At 44.5% G+C, this 26,630-nt stretch overlaps 1 protein-coding gene across 2 annotated transcripts in view; it reads right to left on the bottom strand.

The window, feature by feature from the left end:
- Window positions 1-26,391, bottom strand: part of CERKL (ceramide kinase like) — a 66,888-nt gene extending 40,497 nt beyond the window's left edge. For both annotated transcript variants that reach the window (XM_061608291.1, XM_061608292.1), the window contains exons 1-2: window positions 25,889-26,391; window positions 5,580-5,819 (exon numbers count right to left, since the gene is read on the bottom strand). In XM_061608291.1, the coding sequence (XP_061464275.1) occupies window positions 5,580-5,819; window positions 25,889-26,180 (532 nt within the window). In that variant the 5' untranslated portion in view covers window positions 26,181-26,391. The remainder of the gene's footprint in view (window positions 1-5,579; window positions 5,820-25,888) is intronic.
- Between the last annotated feature and the right edge of the window lie 239 nt (window positions 26,392-26,630).

Below are 26,630 nucleotides of genomic sequence, written 5' to 3'. Positions count from 1 at the left end.
AATCATAGGTTCGGAATTCGCGGCCTCGTCCCCCAGGCCGCGTTCCTCAAAAGGGCTGTGTCGTGCGGTATGAGGGGAAACGTCTGAAAGGCCTGTGATCAACGTTCTTAACAGTAGACAGAACAGGCTTTCGAGCATCCTTGGGGTCAACAAGCACTGCCTTTAGGGCTTCCTCGCTGAAGAGTAAAGATCCGGAATAAGGTGCCCTTGATAAATTAACTCTGGCTGTAGAGTCAGCTTGCCAATGACGGAGCCATAGGGTCCGTCGAGCGACTACCCGAGCTGCCATAGCTCGTTCTCCCAGTTGATTTGCGTCCAAGGTGGCATCAGCTACAAACACCGCTGTCTTGCGCAATTTTATCAGTGACCTCCTCAGAGATACAGGATCGGGATTAGCATCCTCTAAAAGGTCATCCAACCACATCATTGCTGCCCTGGCAAAGATAGAAGCTGATGCAGAGGCTCACATGGAGAAGGCGTTGGCTTCATGATTCTTGCCTAAGGCAAAGTCCAGCGTCCGCTCAGTGGCGTCCTTTAGATGGGAATCTCCTTCCCTCGGCAAAAGGGATCTAGAGACTAGACTGGAGATCGGCTCGTCTATGCCAGGAACGGCCAGTCTGCTGGTAAAGTCCGGAGCCAGAGAATAAAGTCTGTCCGCAAGGGCGTTGAAGCGGCGAGTTTGTAATGGATGAGACCATTCGTCGTTGGGCAGTTTAGCAATGGGATCTGGCACCGGAAGGTAGTGCTCTGCTGGCGCGGGGGATTTCAAGACCCTGGCCCCTTTAATAGAGGGAGCGGGAGCTGCCAGTTGTGTAGCTTGGAGACCAAGGGTGTGCAATACTCTGCGAGCAAGAGGCTGAAAATCTGAGGCATCAAACAGGCGATAAGATGTATCCTCCTCATGTTCCAAATGATCACTCCATTCGTCTCCTTCGGCCTGTACAGCAAAGGGTGACTCTTCCCCACAAGAAACATCATCAATAAATCTGCCTCTGGCAATGTCAAAAGGATTTGGGGAGCATGATGGATTTGCCTCATTACATACATAGTGGTCCATACTGTGCTGAGGTATGGCGGAGACATGTGGCGGTGACTGTGTTTGAGTAAAAAATGACAGCATGCCTTGTAGTTGTGATAGGAACTCATGAGACAGCTGCAGCCCCGGTGAAGCGTATGGTTGCGCTTGTAGAGGCGGCCCAGTAGGCTGTGATGATGGATAAGCCCTGGGCGGTAATATGGGAGGTGGCTGGCTGGTAGTTGGCTGTTCAGGAAAACCAGCGAAGTCCTCCTCCTTGGAGGAAGCAGTGGGAGAGTGAAATAGATCCGTTAGCTGTTCCTGGGCTGCTCCATTGGAAGCTGGAACAGAGACATAGCGTGGGCACTTGGTTTTGCTGTGGCTGGAAAGATGTTTTGTTTTGGCAACCGCTTTGGTGTGCTTATGCTTGGCCACCTTAGATGGTTTCGGCTTGGCTATCTGAGTAGTCGCTGGCTGTTCCGCCATCTTATATTTTCTATGGGTTTCAGTACACGGCCACGGATGGGGCAGAATGCACAGACCCTAACAGGCACAGTACACGACCACGGATGGGGTAGAATGCACTGGCAGATGGCTAAGTACACAGCCACGGATGGGGCAGAATGTACAATGTTAATAGCGTTGGTACACGGCCTCGGATGGGGCAGAATGTACAGTATCAACAGCCTTGGTACACGGCCACGGATGGGGCAGAATGTACACTTCAGACAGTCCTGGTACACGGCCACGGATGGAGCAGAATGTACAGTTCAGACAGCGTGTGCACAATATCAACAGTCTTAGTACACGGCCATGAATTGGGCAGAATGTACAGTTCAAACAGCCTGGTGCACAGCCACAGCCTTGCTGATACAGTCACAAAAGTACAGGTTCAAATACTTGCAGTGATCATATAGTTGCAAGAAGCAGCAGCCGTAGTCGTGTGGTAGAGGAGTCCGTGTAGAACTATAGGATCCTATCTGCAGCACACATACAAGGAGCCCTTGCCAGCTAAACCCCCCTTTGTTTAGTACTGAATAAACTGAACAGAAAGGGCAGGAAAAAAGGGACAAACAAAATGGCGCCCGCAAAATGAGCGGGAAAATTTTTAATCAAAAATGGTGGAATATGAAGAAGGAGCAATGGCGGATACTGAGGAGCACCAGCGAACTGAAAAGGGGTTGTCAAGCACAGCCTCAAATACGTGCTGCAGCCGCGGGGCTGTAAATGAAATCGTGGCTCTAAAAGCCAGGCAGGAGAGACTCAGAACGGCCGGTGAAAAGCTGAGGCAGCTGAGGCAGTAGCAGAGGCACGAGCCGCAGCCGCCGGCTGCAGAGACCGTCGTGGCAAGATTGTTAAAGCCGCGGAACGAGTCCGGGAAGTCAGGGCAGCCCAAGGATAAGAGCCGCTAAGAGGTAAGATAGGAGAGCCGCAGCCGCAGGCTCCTGGAGGGGGAGTTTTAAAGGGACCGCCACGAGGAAAAAAGCCGCGGTCGTACCGGGAAGGCAGCAACCCAAACGGCCAGGGACTAAAAACAAAGGGAGCCGCCAGAGCAGGCTCCTGTGGGAGACATGAATCCGTAAGGGTACGAAACAAGCGGCAGGTAAAGCAGGGAGATGCAGCCGCAAGCTCCCGCCTGAGAAAAGAAAGAACCGCAGCCGCGGTCTCTCTAAGAGCCGTTAGGCTAAAACCTGGGAAAAAAACGGTCCGGGCAAGGGAGAACCCCCCCCCAAGGAATTCCCCAGGAATAACGAAACAAAATGATGTTAAATACAAGACAGAGGGAAGGAAAGAACGTGGAATACACAGACAACAAAACCTCCACACCCTGTCAGACAAATACACAAAAAACACAAAAGACTTAGCTATAAGCTACGCTATCAGCAATATCAAACTTGTTCAGTACGAAGGCAAGGATGAACTGGAGAGTGGGAGGGGCCTGACGCCCCTAGTCTTGACTTCAAAAACATTCTTGCCTTCGGACGATAGGTGGAGCTATAACCCGCTGATGGCAGTCCTCCTATGGAAAATTCCCTGTAAAATAAAGTATAATATTCCAGCTTGTCTTTTAACATTTTTACTCACACAAACTACTAAAAGCATAAGGTATAAAATGAATCCAATATAAGAGAGAGTTCAGTATATGCAGTATAACCCCCTGTATCAAGGCAAATTTCCTATATCTTTATATACAAATTCCCTAACACATTAGCCTTATTATCTAGATCACTGAATGCCATCAGGCAATTATAAAGGTGTACACCATGCTAGAAATGACTCCAGAGCAAGGAATGTTGTAAAAATCAAATCTAGATGTTCCAGAGTTATGAGCTACTCTTAAATAGTATACTCCAAGATCCACATTTGCTGATTTACATAGGTCTATAGGAGACTCACGAATGGGGGCAGTCACAAGGTCATGTGCATTTCCTCATCCTACTACAATGCACTCACACTTGCTCCTCCCATTTTTTTAATCCCTGTACATTCAACCTAAGAAGGAACTTGCTTTAGAATATGAAAAGTAAAACCTACTAGATTTGCAGCTTATAGCCCATAACATTGGTTGCACCACACACAATACCACAACATCTCCAGCGGTTTGTCAGTGATACTAGACAAAAGAAAATCCACATAGAAAAGGTACAATAACACTAAAATGTTTCCCACTTTCTAGGCAACATCCAGCTCTATTTTATTGCTCATTAGAAAAAAAAAGGATAGTATGCTTTGCCTCAGCTTGGGATGGCATCAGAGGTTTACAAGGCAAGAAGAGGAGTTTCTGCAAAGGCAGTGTTTTTGATCAACTAACCTGTACATTGGATGAATTGTGTGTCGCAAAAGGATAAGACATACAGAGCTAGTGCATATGTAGTACTCCCAGTATTTTAACCATAGCTGCAAGATTGCAAGGAGACAGCAGGATTGTGAATTCTAACTCACTGTCCCTTTCCCTCGATCATCAAAGTTCCCCTGCACTGCCTTCACTGTGGTTTGCTACTTCAGCAGTTACTACTAATGAGGTTCCCTCTTAACTACCGAAGCATACTTGAATCTGGTTTCAAATCTGGTTAAGAAGGAACCCTGGTTAAGGATGGCAAAACAAACTGGAGCCAGAGAAGGGGAGGAGAGTGCAACTGCATGGCTCCCAATCTTCTATTGTGCAATATGTTTTTAACACAGCTGCCTGTTTGTTGTTAACTGCTGTTGGCTTTGCTTGTGTGTTTTGTTTTAGGCTGCCTTTTTGTCTCGTTTTTAGGTTGTACTTAAGTACATCTTACTTTGTACTATGTCAATTTTGTGTAAGCTGCCTTGGGTACTTTTGCAGAAAGGCAGGGTATAAATTCATGAACAGTAATAATAAATCATCTGTGTATTCATAAACAGGCATATGGAGTAAACCAGAGTTAGCACAACTTTGTTGGTCCCCTTACAAACCACAGGTAGTCTTGAGTTCAGAAAATAGCAAGTTTGGATGATCATATCTCAGCTTATTGATCCAAGTTATGCAAAAGCCTTTTCCGTGCAAGCTACAGTTACAACAGGAAATCTCTAATTAACCATGGCTTCCCATTCCACCCAAACCAGGACACTATGGTTGCCAACTCTGGAACACATCAGTATGTTAAATGAACTTCAAATCATGATTTATTATCCTGGCTTTTTCTGAAACCAGCAATCATAGTTTTCTGCTTCAGACAAAACAAATTAGAGATTTGCTGGTTTAACTGATGCATGATACAAAGGAACGAGTGAAACAGCTGCATATGCAGACAAAAGAGATCATACATATCTTGGCCTAATAGTTAAATTATAATCATCCCACCACAGTAAATGACTATGGTCACATGAAACAGTAAAGCAGTTTAGCACTATGGGAACAAGCCTTGGGCTCACATACTCACATACAAGCCTGGGCTCCTGCTGGGAGGAAGGGCGGGATATCAATCAATCAATCAATTAATACTCCCCTCTCCTCCTCCAGCATTGTTGCAACAAGCTCACAAGCATTTGCTTCTGTTTTCAACTAACTGCAATGGCTTCTTTTGTCCAAACCAAGAAATATGGTTAATATTAATTATGGTTTAGGGAAACAAGCCAGGTTTGTAAACGATGGTTTGAAGTTTACTTTTTCCCCTAAACCACAGTTAAGACTAGACACAGTTTGTCTGGGTTCAGATATAACAAATAACTTCAATTAGTTGAAAAGAAGCTAAAGCTTCCTATCTCCTCCTTGCAGATGCACCAAAGGAGAAGAGTGGAGTGGAGTGCACAAGCCCTGAAAAATGTGCATGTAATGCTAAATTCTGGAGAACCAGACCAGGAAAAAAAATCATGGTTTTATGTCACTTATGAACAGAGGCTTCACCTAATTTAAAATCAGCTAACCGGGATATGTAGCTAGCAGAATATACTGCAATTCTGCATATACTGATCTGGATACAAGTCCTGCTGAGATCAATTGGATTTATTTCTCAGTAACATGGTCAGGCTCATACTGTAATTCTTTAAAACAAGAACTTTTAGAAAATATAGAAATAAAGTATTCCTGAGAAGTACTTACCATTCACAATTTCCTTCAAATATTTAAACCACAGGTAACAATGATCTTCACTTAAATTACTTAAATTGATGACAGAATCCTTAAGTTTGTTTCCTTTTCTCAGACAGACAAACAGTGTGATACCTAATAATTTGCCACCTTTTTGCTGCCCGATAAAACGACGGTGTTTCAGTTTTATGGAAAATACATTTTTCATTTCAACATATTCCTCTTTTTGTGGCAAGCCCACATTAGAACCTCCTGCCCAAAGAAGGGGAAAAAAGAAGTTAGTTTCATACTACATCATAATTTAATAAAATGTATTTATTATTGGATTTATATCCCGCCCTTCCTCCCAGCAGGAGCCCATAAGCCTATAACTTATGGTTATATCCTAACAAGAGTACACATGCAAAATATATATTCATACTATTATTTTTCCAAATGCATCCCTTAAAAAATTAATTTTAGAGACATTTGATCTGTGAAGATAGGCCCAGTCTTTATATTACTAGCAGCAATGTGGGATTTACTGCAGCATATCTGCTTCCATGCCACACTCAGTAATGTTTGAAAGTGGTTTCTTCTTTGTAGAGAGGATTATTTCATTCCACATTATGCTATGCTCCCTCTAAAATAGTTCTCATAGCCAAGAGACTATTTCCCATAGCGTCTGTAAAAAAAACTCTGGCCATAATCCAGAGGATGAGCATGAGCCCAGTTTTTTTCTAATTCCCTTAGCAGCTGCCCTTTTAAGGGAACAAAAGTGATTCTTAAATCCCTTCTCCAAAATCTCAAAAAAGCAGTTTCAGGATATGCCATGGAAGCTCCACCACAGACTCAACAACTCTTTACTCTTCTTGGTCTTCCCTCACAAAACAGGTCATATGCAGAAGTCAATATATCACTGAAGAACTTTATCAGAGAGGCAGAAATTCCTGACATCATGGAGACATAGGCTTTGCTCACATGTCACAGTACTGTAAAGACACCAATCTTGCACATGGAGTGTGGAAATGTATTATCTCTAACTTAACATTATATCTGAACCAGGGATCATTGTTTTATTTCGTTCTCAACATGATCTGTAGCTTTGTTCATACAGCAAAACAAACCATGCACCTTGGTTTGGACACAACACTAAGTCAAGGATTGTAGTTTCTTCTGTACCCTAGTGGGGAGCAGCAAAGTGACCACACTATCAGTGTAGTAAACCATTAACTATGGTTTACCATGAAATGCAAACTTAGCCACTGATTCCTTACTTGAAGTTGTTGGCTCAGAAGGAAAAATAAAACATTTCATTGTCTCTGAGGCTCCAAAATGGATAGTTGGTTTAAAAAGAGTCACATTCCTCCTAGTAGGACATTGGTAGAACTTGTTTATTCTCCTATCCTTAGCCTAAGCAATTTCCTTCCTATCACTGTGACTGTGTAATGGACTAAACAGGCCCAATATTAGGAAGCCATTCTTTCAGTTATCCCCTTTAGGACAAAATTAGCAAAAACAAACAAAATACCCTCCTGGACCCAAATGCTGAGCCTCCTTCATCCTTCTCTTTCAGTCTGGCCCACTGTAAACGCAGGACTGAAAAAGTTGAATAAAATATAATCCCAGCTGTTTCATCAAGGTTGTCAGGTATCTCTTTCTGAAGCTTTGAAGGCAAGTAACCTATTCCATACGTTTCTCTTAATGTGCACAATCTCAGAGGTTACATTCTATCTTGTAGTAGATGATTAAGTACCCATATAGCACGGAAGCCACCTGTTACTAAGTAAAATGGTTTTCGTGTGTCTTTTCAGCCATTAAGGCTGGTATTGCATCTGGTGGTGCCACAGCCAAAGGCCCAGGGTCAACAAAATCAAGGGAGCAAAGAGAGCATCTTGGACAAATCCCCCTTGTTTTATATGCCACTTTCAGATAGAGTTAGACAGACAAAGACTAGTCAACTAAAAATAATTTTTCTTCATTTTTTAAATTATTTTTTGCTCTTATGTTGTCTCACTACAAAAAAAACTAGTTTAGGGCTATCCTGAGGGTCAGGGAGGGGGGGTTGCTGTGGTCTATAGGAGCTCCATTTCCCTCTGCAAGCACCCTGTCCATGTGACTACTGGTCTGGAGTGTTTGCACCTTATGTTGGGTTAACGGGACAGACTGGGGATTCTGTTGGTGTACCGCCCACCCCGCTGCCCAACAGACTCCCTAGCTGAGCTGACGGAGGTGGTCTCGGGTGTACTGTTGAGATCCCCCAGACTGTTGGTTCTGGGGGATGTCAACATTCATGCCAAGGCCGCCTTATCTGGGGCGGCTCAGGATTTCATGGTTACCATGACAACCATGGGACTGTCCCAATACGCCATTGGCCCAACACATGTAGCAGGGCATACTCTAGATCTGGTTTTTGCATCTGGACATGGAGTTGGTGATCTGAATGTGGGGGGCCTTACATCAGTCCCTCTGTCATGGACAGATCACTGCTTGCTGAAGTTTAGACTCACAGCAGCTTTTCCCCTCTGCAAGGGTGGGGGACCTATTAAGTTGGTCCGCCCCCAGAGACTAATGGATCCGGATGGTTTCCAAAGGGCTCTGGGGAGTTTTCCAGCTGATAGGGCTGGCGCTCCTGTCGAAACCCTGGTTGAACTGTGGAATACAGAAATGACCCAGGCGGTTGACATGATTGCTCCTGAGTGCCCTCTCCTGTGTAGAGCTCGTACGGCTCCATGGTATACCCCAGAGCTGAAAGCGATGAAACAATATTGGAGACAGCTTGAGTGCAGATGGAGACGAACTCCTGGTGGATGCAATTATACACTGGTATGTGCCTACGGAAAGCTGTATTTAGAGGCAGTAAGGGCAGCAAAAAAACAGTATTTTGCTGCCACTATCAAATCATCACTCTGCCGCCCAGTGGAGCTCTTCAGAATTGTCCAGGGGCTATTACACTCTGGCCCCAGGGACAAGGTAGAACCATCTGAGGCCCACTGTAATGAATTTGCTAGGCACTTCCAGGATAAAATCTTTAGCATCTGCCAGGACTTAGACTCCAGTGTTATAGCAGATGAATCAAGCAAGGTATCCAGAGCACAGCCTTGTCCCGATTTCTTGGATGAGTTTCAGTTGGTGCAGCTTGAGGACGCTGACAAGGTGTTTGGACAGGTTCGTGCAACCACTTCTGTGCTGGATCCTTGCCCTTCTTGGCTAATAAAAGCTAGCAGGGATGGAATAGCTGGCTGGGCCAGGGAGGTGATTAATGCCTCTCTGTGAGAGGGGGTGGTCCCTGGCTGCCTGAAAGAGGCAGTAGTGAGACCACTCCTGAAGAGACCCTCGCTGGACCCAGAAAATCTTAATAACTATAGGCCGGTAGCAAATGTTCCATTCCTGGGCAAGGTCCTTGAACGAGTGGTGGCAAGCCAGCTCCAGACACTCTTGGATGAGACCGATTATCTGGATCCATTTCAGTCGGGTTTCAGGCCTGGTTTTGGCATGGAAACAGCCTTGGTCGCCCTGTATGATGACCTTTGTCGGGAGAGAGATAGGGGGAGTGTGACTCTGTTGATTCTTCTTGATCTCTCAGCGGCTTTCGATACCATCAACCATGGTATCCTTCTGGGGAGACTGTCTGAGGTGGGAGTGGGAGGTACTGCATTGCGGTCGTTCTGCTCCTACTTGGCAGGTCGGCTCCAGAAGGTGATGCTTGGGAAACATTGCTCGGCACCCTGGACTCTCCAGTATGGGGTTCTGCAGGGGTCAGTTCTGTCCCCCATGCTGTTCAACATCTACATGAAACCGTTGGGTGAGGTCATCCGGAGCTTTGGAGTGCGTTGCCATCAGTATGCTGATGACAAGCAGCTCTATTTCTCCTTTTCATTTTCTTCAGGTGAGGCTGTCAATGTGCTGAACCGGTGCCTGGCTGCAACAATGGACTGGATAAGGGCTAATAAACTGAGGCTCAATCCAGACAAGACTGAGATGCTGCTACTGGGTGGTTCTTCTGACCAGATGGTGGATGTCCAACCTGTCCTGGATGGGGATGCACTCCCCCTGAAAGAGCAGGTTCGTAGCTTGGGGGTTCTCCTAGAATCATCTCTGTCACTTGAGACTCAAGTAGCCTCGGTGGCACGGAGTGCCTTCTACCAACTTCGGTTGGTGGCCCAACTACGCCCCTATCTGGACAGGGATAACCTGGCTTCAGTTGTCCATGCTCTGGTAACCTCCAAATTAGATTACTGCAATGCACTCTACGTGGGGCTGCCTTTGAAGAAGGTTCGGAAACTGCAGCTTGTGCAAAATGCAGCGGCCAGATTGGTAACAGGGACCTGACAGTCCGAACAAATAAAACCGATTCTGGCCCACTTGCACTGGCTGCCTGTATGTTTCCGAGCTCGATTCAAGGTGCTGGTTTTGACCTATAAAGCCTTACACGGTTTGGGACCACAATACCTGATGGAACGCCGCTCCCGATACAAACCCACCCATTCACTACATTCAAGATCAAAGGCCCTCCTCTGGGTGCCTACTAAAAGGGAAGTTCGGAGGATGGCAACAAGGGAGAGGGCCTTCTCAGTGGTGGCCCCCAAATTATAGAATGATCCATTTGACGAGGTGCGCCTGGCACCAACACTCTTATCTTTTCGGCGCCAGGTCAAGACTTTCCTCTTCTCCCAGGCATTTATGCATATGTTTTATACTGTTTAAATTTTTTAATTGTGTTTTAAATTGTTTTTATAAGATCTGTTTTAAATGTATTTGTTTTAATGTTTTTAGTTACTGTAAACCGCCCAGAGAGCTTCGGCTATGGGGCGGTATACAAGTATAATAAAATAAATAAATATAAATAAATCTTGTTAGCATGTTACAAACTCTCCTTGCAACTCTAGATTAATGTCTTATAGAGAAGACTTACTGGAATGGATTTGCAGCCTTCCTCCCGCACAATAAGGAAATCACGATGTATTATTTTTAAAAAATTTAAAACCACTTTTCCAACCTAAAAGGTGCTCACAGTGATGTACAACAGTTATCAATCATGAACGTTAGAAATATATTTTCAGCTTTCAAGCTATCTGCATCTATGGAATTTCAACACACATTTGCAACTAATTTTTTAAAAAAATTTACTTGTCATATTTAAAATCTTCTAAATAAATGAAATCTGCTTTAAAAATTAAACTTTGAATAACTTTTTCCATTCAAGAACTATCCATTCATTAGTATCATACTGATTATTGCTAGCTGTTTCAAAACATTAACTATCCTCTCATATTACCTAGAAGGATACAGGGTACCATCTGTTCTTACAACGGGTTTAAGTATACATTAGATATCATGCTATTTATTTAATTCAGCAACCACTTCCCATTGTATTTTTTAAAGTGAATTTAATTACAAGGAATAAATATAATCTTTCCAGCCAGGTTGTTCCATCACCCTAAGAGCAGAGGAGGGACCTTCATAAAGTAGGTTACACTTGTTAGGTTTTCTCTCTTTTTAACAACACTTAACATTAAGAAAGGTTTAAATAAAAACAATACTACATAGCTCTTAAAAATATTATTATAAGCCAAGAGCTTGTCTACATCAATTTTGGCACATCTGCCTGATATAGGGCATAAACAGGATTAGTTGGATTTATCCGCTTGACGCTAATTGTACTCACAGTTTCTGCACATGTCCATTCTTTTCAAATACAGCATTAAAAATAAGTGTAGCTAAGATTTTAATTTTTACCAGCATGTGTTATGCACTTGAATAAGGCATACTATATTCTTAAGTAACTGAGCCCTTCCAAAATGGGTACAAATTAGCATTTTCCTCTAGTTAATATATATAATTACAGTTGGAAAATCCCTCACACTTTGCTAAACCTTACTTCTCTCCAACCTAAGACTGAAAATGGGGGAGGGGGAGGATTTCTCATTCTCTTCACCTTGCTTCCCTTCAGCCTGAGATGCAAAAAAGGGGAGAAGGTGGGGAGGATCTGGGTAAAGGTGATATGCATCCTTAGGTACATATAATCTGAGCCAAATTCTGACCACAGAATCCTTTAAGCTGCAAGACAAATTTATCCTTCACAGTTAAGAGAGGTGTATGTGCACGCACTAGAGGAGGGATTGTGTTGGCTAGGCTTGACCTCAGCCAGCAGGGCACTGCTTTGTCTTCTTGCTTGGTGGCTCCAAGAAGTCTCTGCCGGGTATCAATTCTATCCCAAACTTTAAGGGCATTTCTACTGCCTCATTCTTCTTTTCTGCTGGCTCCCCAAAGGTGCCAGAAAACAGGCATCAACCAGGCAACAGACAATCTCTTCAACTGTTAGGACCCCACTCCAACAGGGCTTAAAGAAGTATGGGGTGTGAAGGTTGAGCCTCAGAGTACATATGCCATTGGACACACATTCTCCAACCATCCAGAGGGCTTTTGTGGAATGGGTGGAACCTAAACACCAAAAATAATAAATAAGTCAAACTTCCTACTCCCACATCATCGAACCCAAGATAAATACGATACACAATGCAGATGGGTCTGTCAGTGCTGCATCTCTTTCAGTGGAATGCACACTCAGATGGGAATCTAATTGTGCATTCTGTTGAAAACTATGCCTTCTACCATATTGAGGAACACATCTCCTATAATTCCCACCCATACACACTGGTCTGCACTTGCAGCATAATTTAACACTATTTTGATGCCTAGAGAACAATTTAAAACAATGTTTCATTAGTAAGGTAAAATAACTCTTCTGGTGTGCAGTTCTGCAAGTACCTGCCCATGTATATGGGCCATGCAATTGACAGGACCTATGAATGTGTTGTTTCATACATGCATGTACCTTAGTGGAATAAATATATGTGTTGAGTGACTGGGGTTTTTTTTCCCTATCAACTATGATTAAACAAGAATAATACTAGAATGAAGACAGATTTAGCACACAGATTGTTGTTGTGGACCGAGTTCTGCCCATGCAAAGGGGCTTTGCACAGAAAAACAAAAATGCACATCCATGTAAGATGCTCCTGCACCTCGCATGAAGCACTGAACAAAAATAGCGTTATTAGTTTTGAGAGGGCCAATTACCTGTTTTCAGGAGAGATGAACTATCCCAACCCCTCCCACACCTCACGCTAGCTATTAAGGAGGAGAGAACATCTCATATAATGATTAACTCTGAAGGTTTTCAGTCTCTGGATTTGAACACTTCTCATCTTCCCTCTACCCCAGACCTGTGTCATAAAGGGTACAAGTAATAATGTAGCCTAACTGAATGTCAGAAAAATACACCAAAAGAAAACATTAACTTTAACTTATATAATAGTCATATGGCTATCAAAAAATAAGACTAACTTTCACACTGTAATCTATACATGAATTTAGAAGTAACTGGAAGGAAATCCCATTGCACAGGGCAATGCTCCTGTCAAATATTTTCCTGACAAATGTTGACAGCAATATGATCTACTTCATCTGAAGCAATCCTACGTTTCACTCACAGCAAAAAATCACAGTATTAAATAATAGCATGTAGTCTCTTAGAAAAGTCCATTTCTTATGGATGAATGAAAGTTTCTTTTCAGAGGTATATTCTGTATAAACAATGTAGCAGCACTGAATATGATCCAGCACCCAATACTGGCAGAACTACTGCAAGTACAGCTGCACGATTAAATGATAAGGCCCAGAAACTTCAAAGACACATGGCACTAAGAGCTTATTCACACAAGAATGCTCATATCTTGATATTTCATATCATTGTGATTCCCAGTTGCACATGTGAACAAACCACATTTTGTTTGGAAAAATAAACAGTAAGTGGATATATAAGTTATTTCTATTTCTAACACATGCCACTCATCGTGTGATGCTGCAACCATAAAGTAATGAACATACATGTGTGAATTTACCTGGAGGTATTCACAGAAATGGTGAAAGAAAGTTATTGAAAGTTTATTTTGCAGAATACAAGCTGTAGTTATTAGTATATTTTTAAATAGTGTTTTGTATACATTCAGAGTAGTATTAAGCATATGGAAGTGTTTGTAATATTTTAACAAAGTGTGTGTCCACACACACATACTAAATGAAGACAGTTTTATAGGAGTTCATTTTGCATATTGCATGTGTCTTAAACATCAAGACAATTTGTGCTTCTTATGTAGCAGATGCTACACACAATGGACAAGCACACAACATTCAGACCACAAAACTACTTGCAGTTCAAACTGTGTACTCTTCCCCCCCCACGTTGTTTTGTGCCATGTGTCACACTGCATGGTGCTTGTAATCATTATATCCACCTGTGAATCACATTTGTCAATCAAGTCAAGACTAGTTAGTTGATGCATCAGAAATGTTAACATAAAAACTACGTATTTCTGATGATGATGATAGATGTTGCATAAATGAAAGTGCATTTATATAACACACAATCATTGCAGAGCACAAAACTGGATGGTACTGACTTATGATGAGTCTGAAAACGAATTGTCTGTGTTCTTATTTGTAATATCTGTGTCAACTGCATAAGGGGTAAAGCTAATCCTGTATGCAGATTTCATTATTCCTATGCAGTCTTTATCCATGGCAACCACAATTATTAATCCTGCTATTCTCTGCAGTTACAGTCTTTCTTATTCCTACCAACTACCTCCAAACAAACAAACAAACACACATTGAAAGTGTACTAATCAGTGGGCAAGGAAAGGATGACAGAAAGGATATAATGTTGTTCTGAAATTTTGGCTAGGAATCTGATTCCTGTAAATACAAAACATGTGATAATAAAATGCCCCCCCCTTTTTTTTGTCCTGGCATGATATGGCAAGAATCCCTCATCCCCTGGACATTAGGCAGCCTGGCCACCTGTACAACTTGCTCCTGTTAAGGAGTGTGCAGAGGGAATCTCATAGACCATAGACCAACAATGCTAACTATCAAGGTGTGGTCCATCCAGGTGGGGAGCACAGACACCCTACTGTTGATGATGGGGGGGGGGCAGAAGAGTCCTTGCTTAATTACTATACTGCAGCAAGAGAGTGTGGGGGAGGGCAGCCCACTAGCATGTCCCCACTTATGGCATTAGGCTGTTTATGGTTTTAGGTGGTGGGCAAGGCAAACCAGTTAACATCCCCATCATTATCTCACAGCTTCTTATTAAACAGGGCTTTCCTGCCCTCGCCCACCCCCTGGTTTTTTTTGTTGACTGGTAAGAAGGGCCTGACATTGTTCTCTTATTAGCAGTTGCCCATCTATGTACAAAGATCATGATAGAATCCAATGTAATTAACAGCACTATTTTAAAATACTGGGGAAACACAAGCCCAAGATATATATTTGTTATTTACGCCTCTTTTTCACTGTCACTTTAGTGTTTCTTATATAATCTTGTTTTTCAAAAGATCTCTCTATAACCACATCACATCATAGTCAATGACAACTACTTGTTGCTCATATCAGAAGTTATATCATTTGTTCAGTTTTTTTCCTAACACTCATTCTGTTTCCAAGATACACACTACTATGCAGCGAATAACATCTGTTGCTTCAGAGACTGAAAGGTTTGCAATACGTACCTAAGCATATTTTTCTATACCCCACATGCTGTTTTAACTCACATAAATTTGAACTTGGCAAACTAGTTGTACGCTATATATAGCTATGTCATTTAAACATTGCACTGAATATTTTCTGTTCCAACCTCCGTGTCATAATGTAAGCAAATAATATATCCACATATCTATTTTTAAATCAGTTTTTCTTTTTAAAATTTTATCCAGTAAAATATGTTGAAATAGGTTAATGTATTGATGCAGTTACAAATAAAATGCTGAACCCAAACAAAATCAGATTTTTAGAAGTTTGCTTATCAAAGACATGCTTCCTTGTCTAACCAGAGAACTAAAAGTACCTAAAGAAAAGACTCTATCTACAAAATCTCAACTGATACTTGCAGTCCTGCAGATTTCCAAAAACTAGGGAATCACGTAAGGGCAAATATGCTATTTTCAACATTTCAAAGAGCATTAGTTAATCCAAAGAAATGTTTCATTTATTTAACATTTTTGTTACCTTTCTTCATTGTTACAAACAATCAGAGCAGGGTATATTATAATTTTTATAATACAACACCTAAAATAAACCACAATATAAAGGGTTTAGCAAAGTAAGAGTCTGTGAGTTTTAAGTGCTTTGGATCATTAGTGGGCAGCAACTAATATGGATAGACTGTGTCATACAACACTGATTTTCAACCAGATGTCAGTAGACCTGTGACATACAACTTGAGGCATGCTGTAACCTACAGCAGCAGCAAGCAGCTTGTGCTGGTACTGGTGAAACTCAACAAGACTTGGTATGAAGCTTTGCCTGCAATTATACATTATGCTATCATGCCAATTAACACAGCATACTTCTTTCAAAAGTTGGTTTCTTCAAAGTTGTTACCCAAAGTACATCAAGTACTAGTGTAAAGTGCAATGAAGGCTACAGTAGCATCACTGCCAGACTGTATCCTTGCTTGCACTGAAGTGTCACATTAATGCATATGAATGTGGCCCTAGAATGGGGTCCAACCCAATTAAAATTGATGATGGCTATTACTTTATGTGACTACTCCCTTGGAACATTTGCTTGACAGGTTGGGGAAATGGGGACAAATCACACAACTGAAAGACAAAAGAATGTCTACATTTTAAGTAACTAAAAAAATAAAAGAGCAAGAGAACAATCCTAACCCCAGACCAGTACTGCTGGAGGGAGCTAGGAATCAGCAGAGCGGAGAGGGAGATCTGCCACCATGGAAGCCCCTGCAGTGCCCACCAAAAGTTCAGACTGTTGTAAAACTACCAACAGTGGTATTCCCATTAGCAGCAGCTGGAGTAAGGTCTTGAAATGAGGCGTGACAGGGGTGGAGCAGGGCCTGCCAAGCATCCACTAGATCTGATGCTGTCCACTCGTGGAAGAGGTGCATCCGTGTAGAGCTGGCACAGCCAAAAAAAGAAAAAGGCACACACGCACCACCTTCTGCTCTGACCAGCTGGAGCTGGCAAGGCTTCTCTCCTCCGAGCAACCCTGCCCCATTACAATTACTCTGCCAACAATAAAATATTTAAAATAACCATGCCCATTTAACTGTTGGTTCTAATATGCAGATATGATAATGTATACCAGTTGAATTCTATCTATTTACAATTGATTAGTGCCAAATATGTTTGTTTTTTTAAAAAAACAAGACTGAAAAACTTTGGAGAATTGTAGCTGTAATTAACTAAAAGGTCAAATTCTAAAAGGAAACAGCAGATACCACCACAAGAGTGACAGATGTTCTTTGAGTTCATCTGGACAAAAACATAAGCATATGTGAAAGAAATCCAATACTATCATAAAATCAGTTGGTGTCTAAAATAATAGCAGGCCCTTATGGCAGAATGGTAATGTATGTATCAAATGCACAACACATTATGTTTCAACAGAATGTTCTGATAAGAATTCATAACCAGCATAAATTAATGCCAATTTTTTTCATGAGCAACTACATAAGATTATAACAGCCCATTAAAGCATGCAAGCACATATTGCTCAGAATTCACAGCTATTCAGATTTTATCTGCAAATGCTATATAAAGATAATGATTAAGTTTCACTATCAACAAAAATAGAACTTCACAAAAATAAGGCCCACACAAATGATAAACAAAGCAACAAGCAAAGATAATGAACAGTTATTTTGCTATTGCTTTATAGTTTTCCAATATACAACAAAATTCTTTCACACCTAAGTATTTTTGATAGGACACCATTCCACGAAAAAAGTAAACCAGCCACTTCAAAAAAGGATCATTAAGGGGCATATTTTAAAATGTATTAAAATGTTGCTATCCCTTGAATTCCTAGCCGCGGAAAACAAAAAGCCATGAAAATAAAGCTTGTACAACAATTTAATCAACCTACAAGAGTGATATCCTATTTGTTTATTTTTAAAACTTAAATGTTGCCTTTCTACAAACTGAACCTAAGGTGGCTTGACAAACAGTAAAACATCACAGAAAGACAATCAATGAGTTACAGAGCAATCCTAACCCCCCCACCACTGCGAGGGTTCTGCAGATCCACCACCACAACTGCAGCCCAGTAGCTCAGAGCAGCAATAGGTGGGGGACAGGCAGACAGCTTGGGATCCAATGGATCCCAGGTCAGCTCAGCCCTGCTCTTGAAATGACCTGTTTTGGTGCTTTCCACCAGGTTCCACTGGTAGGGATACCACCAACAGGCTTTCCACGCATCTGCACATTCAGTGGGTGGATGTAAAGGGGAAGGCCCAGTGGCGTCACTAGGGTTGGTGTCACCTGGTGCGATAACTCATGGTGTCACCCAGGGCCAGCTCCCCACGCGGCCCCCCTACCTCTCTACAGTAGTCTTTACCATTGCCCTTAATTAAGATGGCGGCCGCAGTTTCCCTAAGGGGAATGAAGCCTCCGCCGCCATCTTTGTTGATAGCACACAGGTAGGGGGGCCATGCGGGGGGGTGCACGGATTGGAGCGGAGGGCCCCTCAGGGGCTCCTGTAGCTCCGGGGCCCTCGGGCCAGTGCCCTAGCTGTCCTTTAAAACCGGCCTTGGTGGTGGGCACCACCAGCAAAAGGAGAGCTAGGGGCGGCTCTGGGTGTCACCCCCCTCTGGGTGTCACCCGGGTGCAGTCCGCACCCCCCGCACCTGCGTAGTGATGCCCCTGGGAAGGCCTGCACCAAAGTAGCACATCAGTGGCAAGCGAGTGGAGGAACACCTCTGCTCAATCCAAACCCCCAACAGTCTAGCATAAGGGGGTGGTGGCTTGGATTGTAGGCTTACTGCATTTTTATACCGACCGTCCTCTAAATTAGAGGACAGTGCCCAACAAATATTAAAATAGCAATACGCAACCACCCATAAAAGCATATATGAATTTCCTTAAAACAAAATATCTAAATTACAAACGTTCTCAGGGTCAGAATTGCTGCGATCACTAAAATATCTTCACTCTGAACATTTGATTAAACAAATATGTCTTCAGTTGATGGCCTGAATGTCAAAACAACAACAAGCACACTTCCAAGGGTTCTGAGCACTTCCATAGTTTGGGTGTTGCAACAGGGAAGACCTTGTCCCATATCCCTACACAATGAAATGTGAATAGGCCCCCTCCCTTGCAGATCTTAAAGAACAACAGACATGGGACCCAAGCAGTTTAGGCCTTTGTAAACTAATGCCAAAACCTTGCATTGGACCCGATAGCTAACTGGGATCCATGCAGTGAGTAGATGAATGGGAGACATAGAGCTGGATATCACCCACATACAGATAACAAATCACTAAATCTAATCTCTCCCAGCCATTGCATGGAAATGTTAAAACAGCACAGGGGACAAGCCAGAACCCCGCAGCATACCATAATTTAAATGTCATGGGACACAGCACAAGTCCCCTACCAGGAAAGAGAACCACTGGATCACAGGGCTTCCCTGTTAAAACCCCAGAAGGCCCTTGAGAAAAATATAGCCAACAAGAAGTCCAGTAAAATCAACAAGGATGAACTTTCCATGTTTGTCTTCCAGTGCTGGTAAACAAGCATAACCAAAGTAGTTCCAGTCCCAAAACAGAGTTGGAAGGAAGGAAGAAAAGGGTTTAGAATCCTTAATCTGCATCACCCAGACATGTTTGGAGCTGAGCGGCTATCACCCTCTTGAGCCCTTTGCCCCGAAAGGATAAATTTGCAACCAACAGGTAGTCCTCCAGATGTTACTGGATTACAACTCCCATCACCACTGACTACTGGCGATGCTGACTGGGGTTGATGGGAGTCCAACCACACCTGGAAGGCCCCAGGTTCCCCACAAGTTATAGCTAAACCGAACTAAAGGGTGACCTTGGGCCAGTCACTGCCTCTCAGCCTCAGAGGAAGGCAATGGTAAACCACCTCTGAATACCGCTTACCATGAAAACCCTACTCATAGGGCCATAAGCTGGGATCAACTTGAAGGCAGTCCATTTCCATTTCATGATGTAGTGCAGTGATTCCCAACCTGGAGGGCGTGACCCTCAGGGGGGGCGCAAAGTAATCCAGAGGGGGCAGCAAACAGTAAAGAAATGAATTATTTATTAGTTGTTTTTTTTTAAAAAAAAGTCTTAATTCCCTGGATGCTATCTGCTCCCCACTACAGCTGTGGACTACACCTCCCCCTTGCTCCAAATAAGAGGGGAGGACTTTTGCTGACGTGACAAAGCGTCTTTCAGGCATGTTGAGGGCAGGTGTCTGCCTATAAAACATGTGGCAGACACCAAAGGAGACCGAGGGTGAAGGTACCAAGAAGAAGAGGGGATTACTATCACTGACTCCCGTCTCCTCGTACACTCGTCTGCTCGCTTGCTCAGAACAAAAGGAGAGGGTGAGGGTTTTTTGTGAAGCAAAAGAAGCAAGGCTGCAAGTACTGGCAGCCAGTCTGCCTGCCTTTCTTGGCTCCTGCTTCGCTGCCACCTCCTTTTAAAAATTATTCTTATTTGCCAGGCCACCCAGATCTCATCTTTGGCCCAGAAGGAGCCAAGGAGCAGTGAGGACACTCAGGAGTTGCTCATCCCCCATCTCTGAGGCTGCGTACCACCATTCCCCCTTTCTTCCACCTACATGCCCCCCCAATCTCTCTCTCCAAGGTGCTGTGGCAGTTGAGGGCTTCCCACCTCCCATGTCACTGAATGCATGCATGCTTGCAGATGCTTTTGTGTCTGTGCCTTGTTCCGGTTCTCCTCATAGCCACAGGACTGTTGGTTGTTCTATCAGCCAGTCCTTGGATCTCCAGGTGCTGCTTTTGAATGCCAGGTCGGTATATAATAAAATCTCCCTTGTCCACGATTTAATTGTGGATGAGGGTGCCGACCTGGCTTGTATAACCGAGACCTGGGTGGGTGAGCAGGGAGGAGTTGCTCTTTCCCAGCTTTGCCCACCCGGGTATATGGTGCAGCACTGTGGTAGATCTGAGGGCCGGGGAGGCGGGGTTGCTGTGGTCTATAGGAGTTCTTTTTCTCTCACCAAGCACCCTGTCCAGATGGCGACTGGTCTACAGTGCCTCCACCTTGTGCTGGGCCAAGGAGACAGACTGGGAATCCTGTTGGTGTACCGCCCACCTTGCTGCTCAACAGCTTCCCTAGCTGAGCTGACAGAGATAGTCTCGGAGGTACTGTTGAAGTCCCCCAGACTTGTGGTGCTGGGGGATATCAACATTCATGCCGAGACTGTCTTATCTGGGGCGGCTCAGGACTTCATGGCCTCCATGACAACCATGGGGCTGTCTCAATTTGCCACGGGCCCAACACATGTGTCAGGTCATACCCTTGATTTGATCTTCGCCACTGGTCATGGAGATGGTGATCTGGTGGTGGGGTGTTTTTCATCTACTCCATTGTCATGGACACATCACCGCTTGCTGAGCTTTAGACTCACGGCGACCCTTTCCCTCTGCAAAGGTGGGGGACCTATTAAGTTGGTCCGCTCCCGGAGGCTTATGGATCCTGTGGGTTTTCAGAAGGCTCTGGGAGTTTTTCCAGCTGATAGCACTGGCACTCCTGTCGAGGCCCTGGTCGAACTGTGGAATACGGAGATGGCCCGGGCTATTGACATGATCGCTCCCGCGCGCCCCCTTCGGTGTAGAGCTCATACAGCTCCGTGGTATACCCCGGAGCTGAGAGTGATGAAGCAAGAGAGAAGAAGGCTGGAGTGCAGATGGAGACGAACTCCAGACGGATGCAGTTATGCTTTGGTAAGTGCCTCCACTAAGCTGTATATAAAAGCGGTAAGGGCGGCGAAAATGTCTTATTTTGCTGCCTCTATTAGGACATCTCTTTGCCGTCCAGCGGAGCTTTTTAGGGTTGTACGAGGGCTTTTACATTCTGGTCCTCAAGATACCATAGAAACATCTGAAGCCCGCTGCAACAACATTGCGGGGCACTTCCAAAATAAAATCGCATGCATCCGTAGGGACTTAGACTCTGATGTTATGACAGATGAATCCATTGAAGTGTCCAGAACGCGGTCTTGCCCTTCATTATTGGATGAGTTTCAGTTGGTGCAGCTTGAGGAAGTGGACAAGGTGCTTGGAATGGTGCGGGCGACCACGTCTGCTCTGGATCCTTGTCCATCTTGGCTAGTGAAGGCTAGCAGGGCTGGTACCACCGGCTGGGCCAAGAAAGTGATAAATGCCTATTTAAGGGAGGGAGTAGTCCCTAGTAGCCTCAAGGAGGCAGTAGTGAGACCTCTGTTAAAGAAACCTTCCTTGGACCCAGATAACTTGAACAATTATAGACCGGTGGCGAATGTCCCCTTTTTGGGCAAGGTTTTGGAGTGGGTGGTTGCCGGCCAGCTCCAGGTGCTCTTGGATGAAACCGATTATCTGGATCCGTTTCAATCCGGTTTTAGGCCCGGTTTTGGCACTGAAACAGCCTTGGTCGCCCTGTATGATGACCTTTGTCGGGAGAGGGACAGAGGGAGTGTGACTCTGTTGATTCTCCTTGATCTCTCAGCGGTGTTTGATACCATCGACCATGGTATCCTTCTGGGGAGACTCGCGGAGTTGGGAGTTGGGGGCACTGCTTGGCAGTGGCTCCGCTCCTACTTGGCGGATCGTCGCCAGAAGGTAGTACTTGGGGAACACTGCTCGACACCCTGGACTCTCCATTGTGGAGTCCCTCAGGGGTCGGTTTTGTCCCCCATGCTTTTTAACATCTACATGCAGCCTCTGGGTGTGGTCATCAGGAGTTTTGGAGTGTGTTGTCATCAGTATGCTGATGACACGCAGCTCTATTTCTCCTTTTCATCTTCTTCAGGTGAGGCTGTTGATGTGCTGAACCGTTGCCTAACCGCGATAACGTTCTGGATGAGAGCTAATAAACTGAGACTCAATCCAGACAAGACTGAGACACTGTTGGTGAGTGCCTTCCCTGCCCAGATGGTGGATGTTTATCCTGTTCTAGATGGGGTTACACTCCCCTTGAAGGAACAGGTTCGTAGTTTGGGGGTTCTTTTTGATCCTTCCTTGTCTCTCGAAGCTCAAGTGGCCTCGGTGGCATGGAACGCGTTCTACAACCTTCGGCTGGTAGCCCAGCTATGCCCCTATCTGGACAGGGACGACCTCGCCTCAGTTGTTCATGCTCTGGTAACTTCTAGATTGGATTACTGTAATGCGCTCTACGTAGGGCTGCCCTTGAAGACAGTTCGGAAACTTCAGGTAGTGCAAAACGCAGCAGCCAGACTGTTGACGAGGACCAGCCGGTCCGCACATATAACACCTGTTCTGACCCGTTTGCACTGGCTACCTATCTGTTTCCGGGCCAGATTCAAGGTGCTCGTTTTGACCTATAAAGCCTTATATGGCGTGGGACCGCAATACCTTGTGGAACGCCTCTCCCGCTACGAACCGATCCGGTCACTTCGCTCAGCATCTAAGGCCCTCCTCCGGGTACCAACTCACAGAGAAGCCCGGAGGACAGTTACTAGATCTAGGGCCTTTTCTGTAGTGGCCCCCGAATTGTGGAACAGCCTCCCCGAAGAGGTACGCCTGGCGACTACGTTACTATCATTCCGGCGCCAGGTTAAGACCTGGCTATGCTCCCAGGCATTTTAATCTTTAATGTTTATAACTTTTAAACTTTTATATTTTGTTTAATATAGTATTTTGTTTTGTTGCTTGTGTTTACCGTTTGTAATCTGATTTTACTGTGTTATTTTTGTATTTTAACCTTTTTGTACACCGCCCAGAGAGCTACTTGCTATGGGAGGTTTATAAATGAAACAAATAAATAAAATAAATAAATAAATGCTTGCAGGACAGGCAGGTATGTTTGTGTGTGTTCATGCACTGACCTGTCTTCTGCTCTGCTCTCATTCCCCAAGTGCATGCTAACCAAGTCATCAGTTCTGATGATTATCCCAAGGCCCAAATGCACTAACCTCCCTCCTCAATCTATCCACCCTTTTGTCTTCACCCTTTAGCATCACCGCCACGACCACATTGCTGCTTCTTGATTATTATTTTTTAAAAGATCAGCAGGTTGGCTGAGGCTGGGATCCACTTACTGCAGCTGAAATGTATTTTTTTATTTATTATTACATTTATATCCCACTTTTCCTCCAAGTTGCTCAAGATGGTGCACATGGTTCCCCCCCCTTTCCATTTTATCCTTACACAGACCCTGTGAGATATGACAGGCTGAGAGACTGTGTTTGGGCCAAGGTCACCCAGTGGTCTTCATGGCTGGGTGGGGATTTGAACCTGGATCTTAGTCCAACACTGTAACCCACTGGTGTTGGGAGACAGGGCTGTACATCTTCAGACTGTGGGGGGGGAGGGGGATACCAATCTGATTGGACCTTTGCATTAAGAAAAGAAAGCAACACCTTCCTGTCTCCAGGGAGCTTTTAATGGAAAGGGATATTTGGAGATGTGATTTTGCCACACACCATTTTTTTTCAATTAATAGTGACTAAAATTACAGTTAGCGGGGGGGGGTCATGAAATTTTTTGAGCTTACAAAGGGAGTCCCATACTCATAATGGTTGGGAAGCAGTGATGTAGCGGTTAGAGTGTCAGACTAGCACCCAGGAGACCTGGGTTCAAATCCCTACTCATCCATGAAGATAGCTGGGTGATATCTGGGGGATAGCCTAACCTACTTCCTAGGGTTGTGAGGATAAAATGGAGAGTGAGGAGAGCCGTGTATGGCACCGTGAGCTCCCCTGAGGACAGGTGGGATATAAATGTAATAATTGTAACAACAACAACAACAACTCTGAAAGTTGTGCAAATAGAGGGACAGAGGAAGTCACACTGTTTCCCACACCACAGCCAGGTCACCAATATATTTACAAATATTTGGACTGAATGCAAACTAATAACAAGCATTCAGCATGTATCAACAGCTCAAACATACATGAACCATTCAGCCCTTGTCACATACACAGAATATCATGATTCTCTTCAGGATGTCTGAATTACCAGTCTCTGTTACACTGCCATATTTGATTTTTTTTAAATCTTTTAAGTCTGTGGCTGCATTCATGTAATCATCTTTGCTTGCTTTCCTATAGAGGATTTTGTTGCATTTTACATAGCAATTACTTCTTGGCTGACTAATCTATTTGGACTAGTTAGCCACACTGGGCTCTTTCTAGGAGGTGGAGCAGGTTATAAATTTAATAACAAATAAATTTAATAATAAATAAATAAATAAATAAATAATATTACTTCCTTGTAGTGTTTGCCCTGATCACAACATTAGCAACCACATCCTTGTCTCTTCCCTACTCTCCTAAACATGCAACTACAGTTTCAGTTCCATGCACACTTAATTCACTTGACAATAAACATGTACAGGAAAGTTCCCAACCCATCCATTAAATTAGCCATGCAGAAACAGGCGTGTTAATATGTTTTCTTTTTATTCATTTTGAATAAATGCAGGGCTTATGTGCAATTCCAAAAAATTTGAGTAGCCATTTGGAAAGAGGTGCTAATATGGCTATATTTTGAAGCTTGTAGGACAGGTGCACAATCATAACCCATTCCATGTTTCCATAGACATCTGGGAGTGCCAATTTTTTTTTCTTTGGCTGCTCATGGTCACTCCCTAAGAATATTACTCTGGTTTTATACGCATCCCAATGGCCATTTGGAAGGAATCAAATGCTTCCCAATGTCTATTCTGCCATTTATTTTAGGGGCATCCGTTTTAACCAGATGTAGGCAGGTGGAAATAGGAGGACGGGAAATCTTTTCGTATGTCAGCTTTGGAGACAACAGATTCTTCCTCCTTAATTTGTCCGTGATCTGCTACTCAAGAACAGGATTTGGTTCTTAGTAGTTCACCACGGGCTGCACGTCAATCCCAAAGTTAACAAAAGTTTTCTTTCAGCTAAACTGCTGCCCGACAGCGAGCCATGGTTTCGTCTGACGTCACGCCCTCACTGACTGCCCCCAGTGCCCTCCCCCCTAGACGGCTTTAACAAAGAGAAGAGGGGCGGGGAAGGAGGATGAGAAATGTGCGCAGGGAGGGAGTGTGTGGGGGACAAGAAGGGAAACCGAGGCGGCATTCTGCACACTTATGAAGGAGATTTAAGTCCCGCTAAATGCAGTGGCGCTTCCTGACGCATCAACATGCGCAAGGTCGGGCTGCAGAGCTCCACTTACACGGGAATAAACCCCACTGAATTCTGCAGACCTTACGTCGGAAGAAATACGCACACTAAGACTGGGGTACAGAGTCGAAGAAATAAAAGTAGGAGGATTTTTTTGTGTCACACAAACACCCGCGCAGCCCTCACCTACGGGCCTCTCAGGCTGGATTGGGCTCCACCTGAGGCTCTGGGCGCTCAGCACCACGTCGCAACTCTTCTTCCCAATCTCGAAAATCCCCCTGAGGAGGGGCTCCTCCTCTTTGCTCCCCGCTATGGCGTTTCTCCCCACAGGGGGCTCCCCCTCTTCTTCCTCCTCCTCCGTCGAAGAGGAGCGGGAGGTGGTGGCGTCGTCGCTTCCCTTCCATGCAGCGTCCGTTTTCACCGCGCAAGTGCCCTCCGGGCTTTCGGCGGCCCACGCTATTCTCCTGCGGCGGTGCATTTGAGGCAGTCTCACCCCTCCTCCAGCCGCTGAAGCAGAAAGGGGAAGAAGAAAAAGAAAGGAAAAAAAGAAGTCCCAGCGCGTCGCGGCCGCTACCAAGGCAGCGAGCCGCTCTCCTCCCCCTTCGTCCCCGGTCCAGCTGAAGGAGTGGGGGGAAGGGGAGCTCGGGGAGTGGCGCGCGCCCGCCCGCACTTAGCTTTGGACTCGTTATTGGGCTCGCGACTTCTCTCCCCCCCTTTTCTTTACTTCTTGACCTCCCTTCCCCGCCTCCCACCGACCCCTGCCTCACGCGGTTACGGAGCTGGCTTAACGCGGAGGAGAGGAGGGGGAAAAAAACTTTTCTTGGCTTTTTTACGAGTGGCGGGATATGAGCCGCGAGACCTAAGAACGGTTCTAAGAATTCCTTCGCACAGTAGGGCGACTCTCTTGCTGCAGGAGAAGAGGGTGGGA

This window comes from Rhineura floridana, chromosome 2 (genome assembly GCF_030035675.1).
Source record: "Rhineura floridana isolate rRhiFlo1 chromosome 2, rRhiFlo1.hap2, whole genome shotgun sequence".
Classification (NCBI taxonomy): Eukaryota; Metazoa; Chordata; class Lepidosauria; order Squamata; family Rhineuridae; genus Rhineura; species Rhineura floridana.
This window is presented reverse-complemented; position numbering and strand designations above follow the sequence as displayed.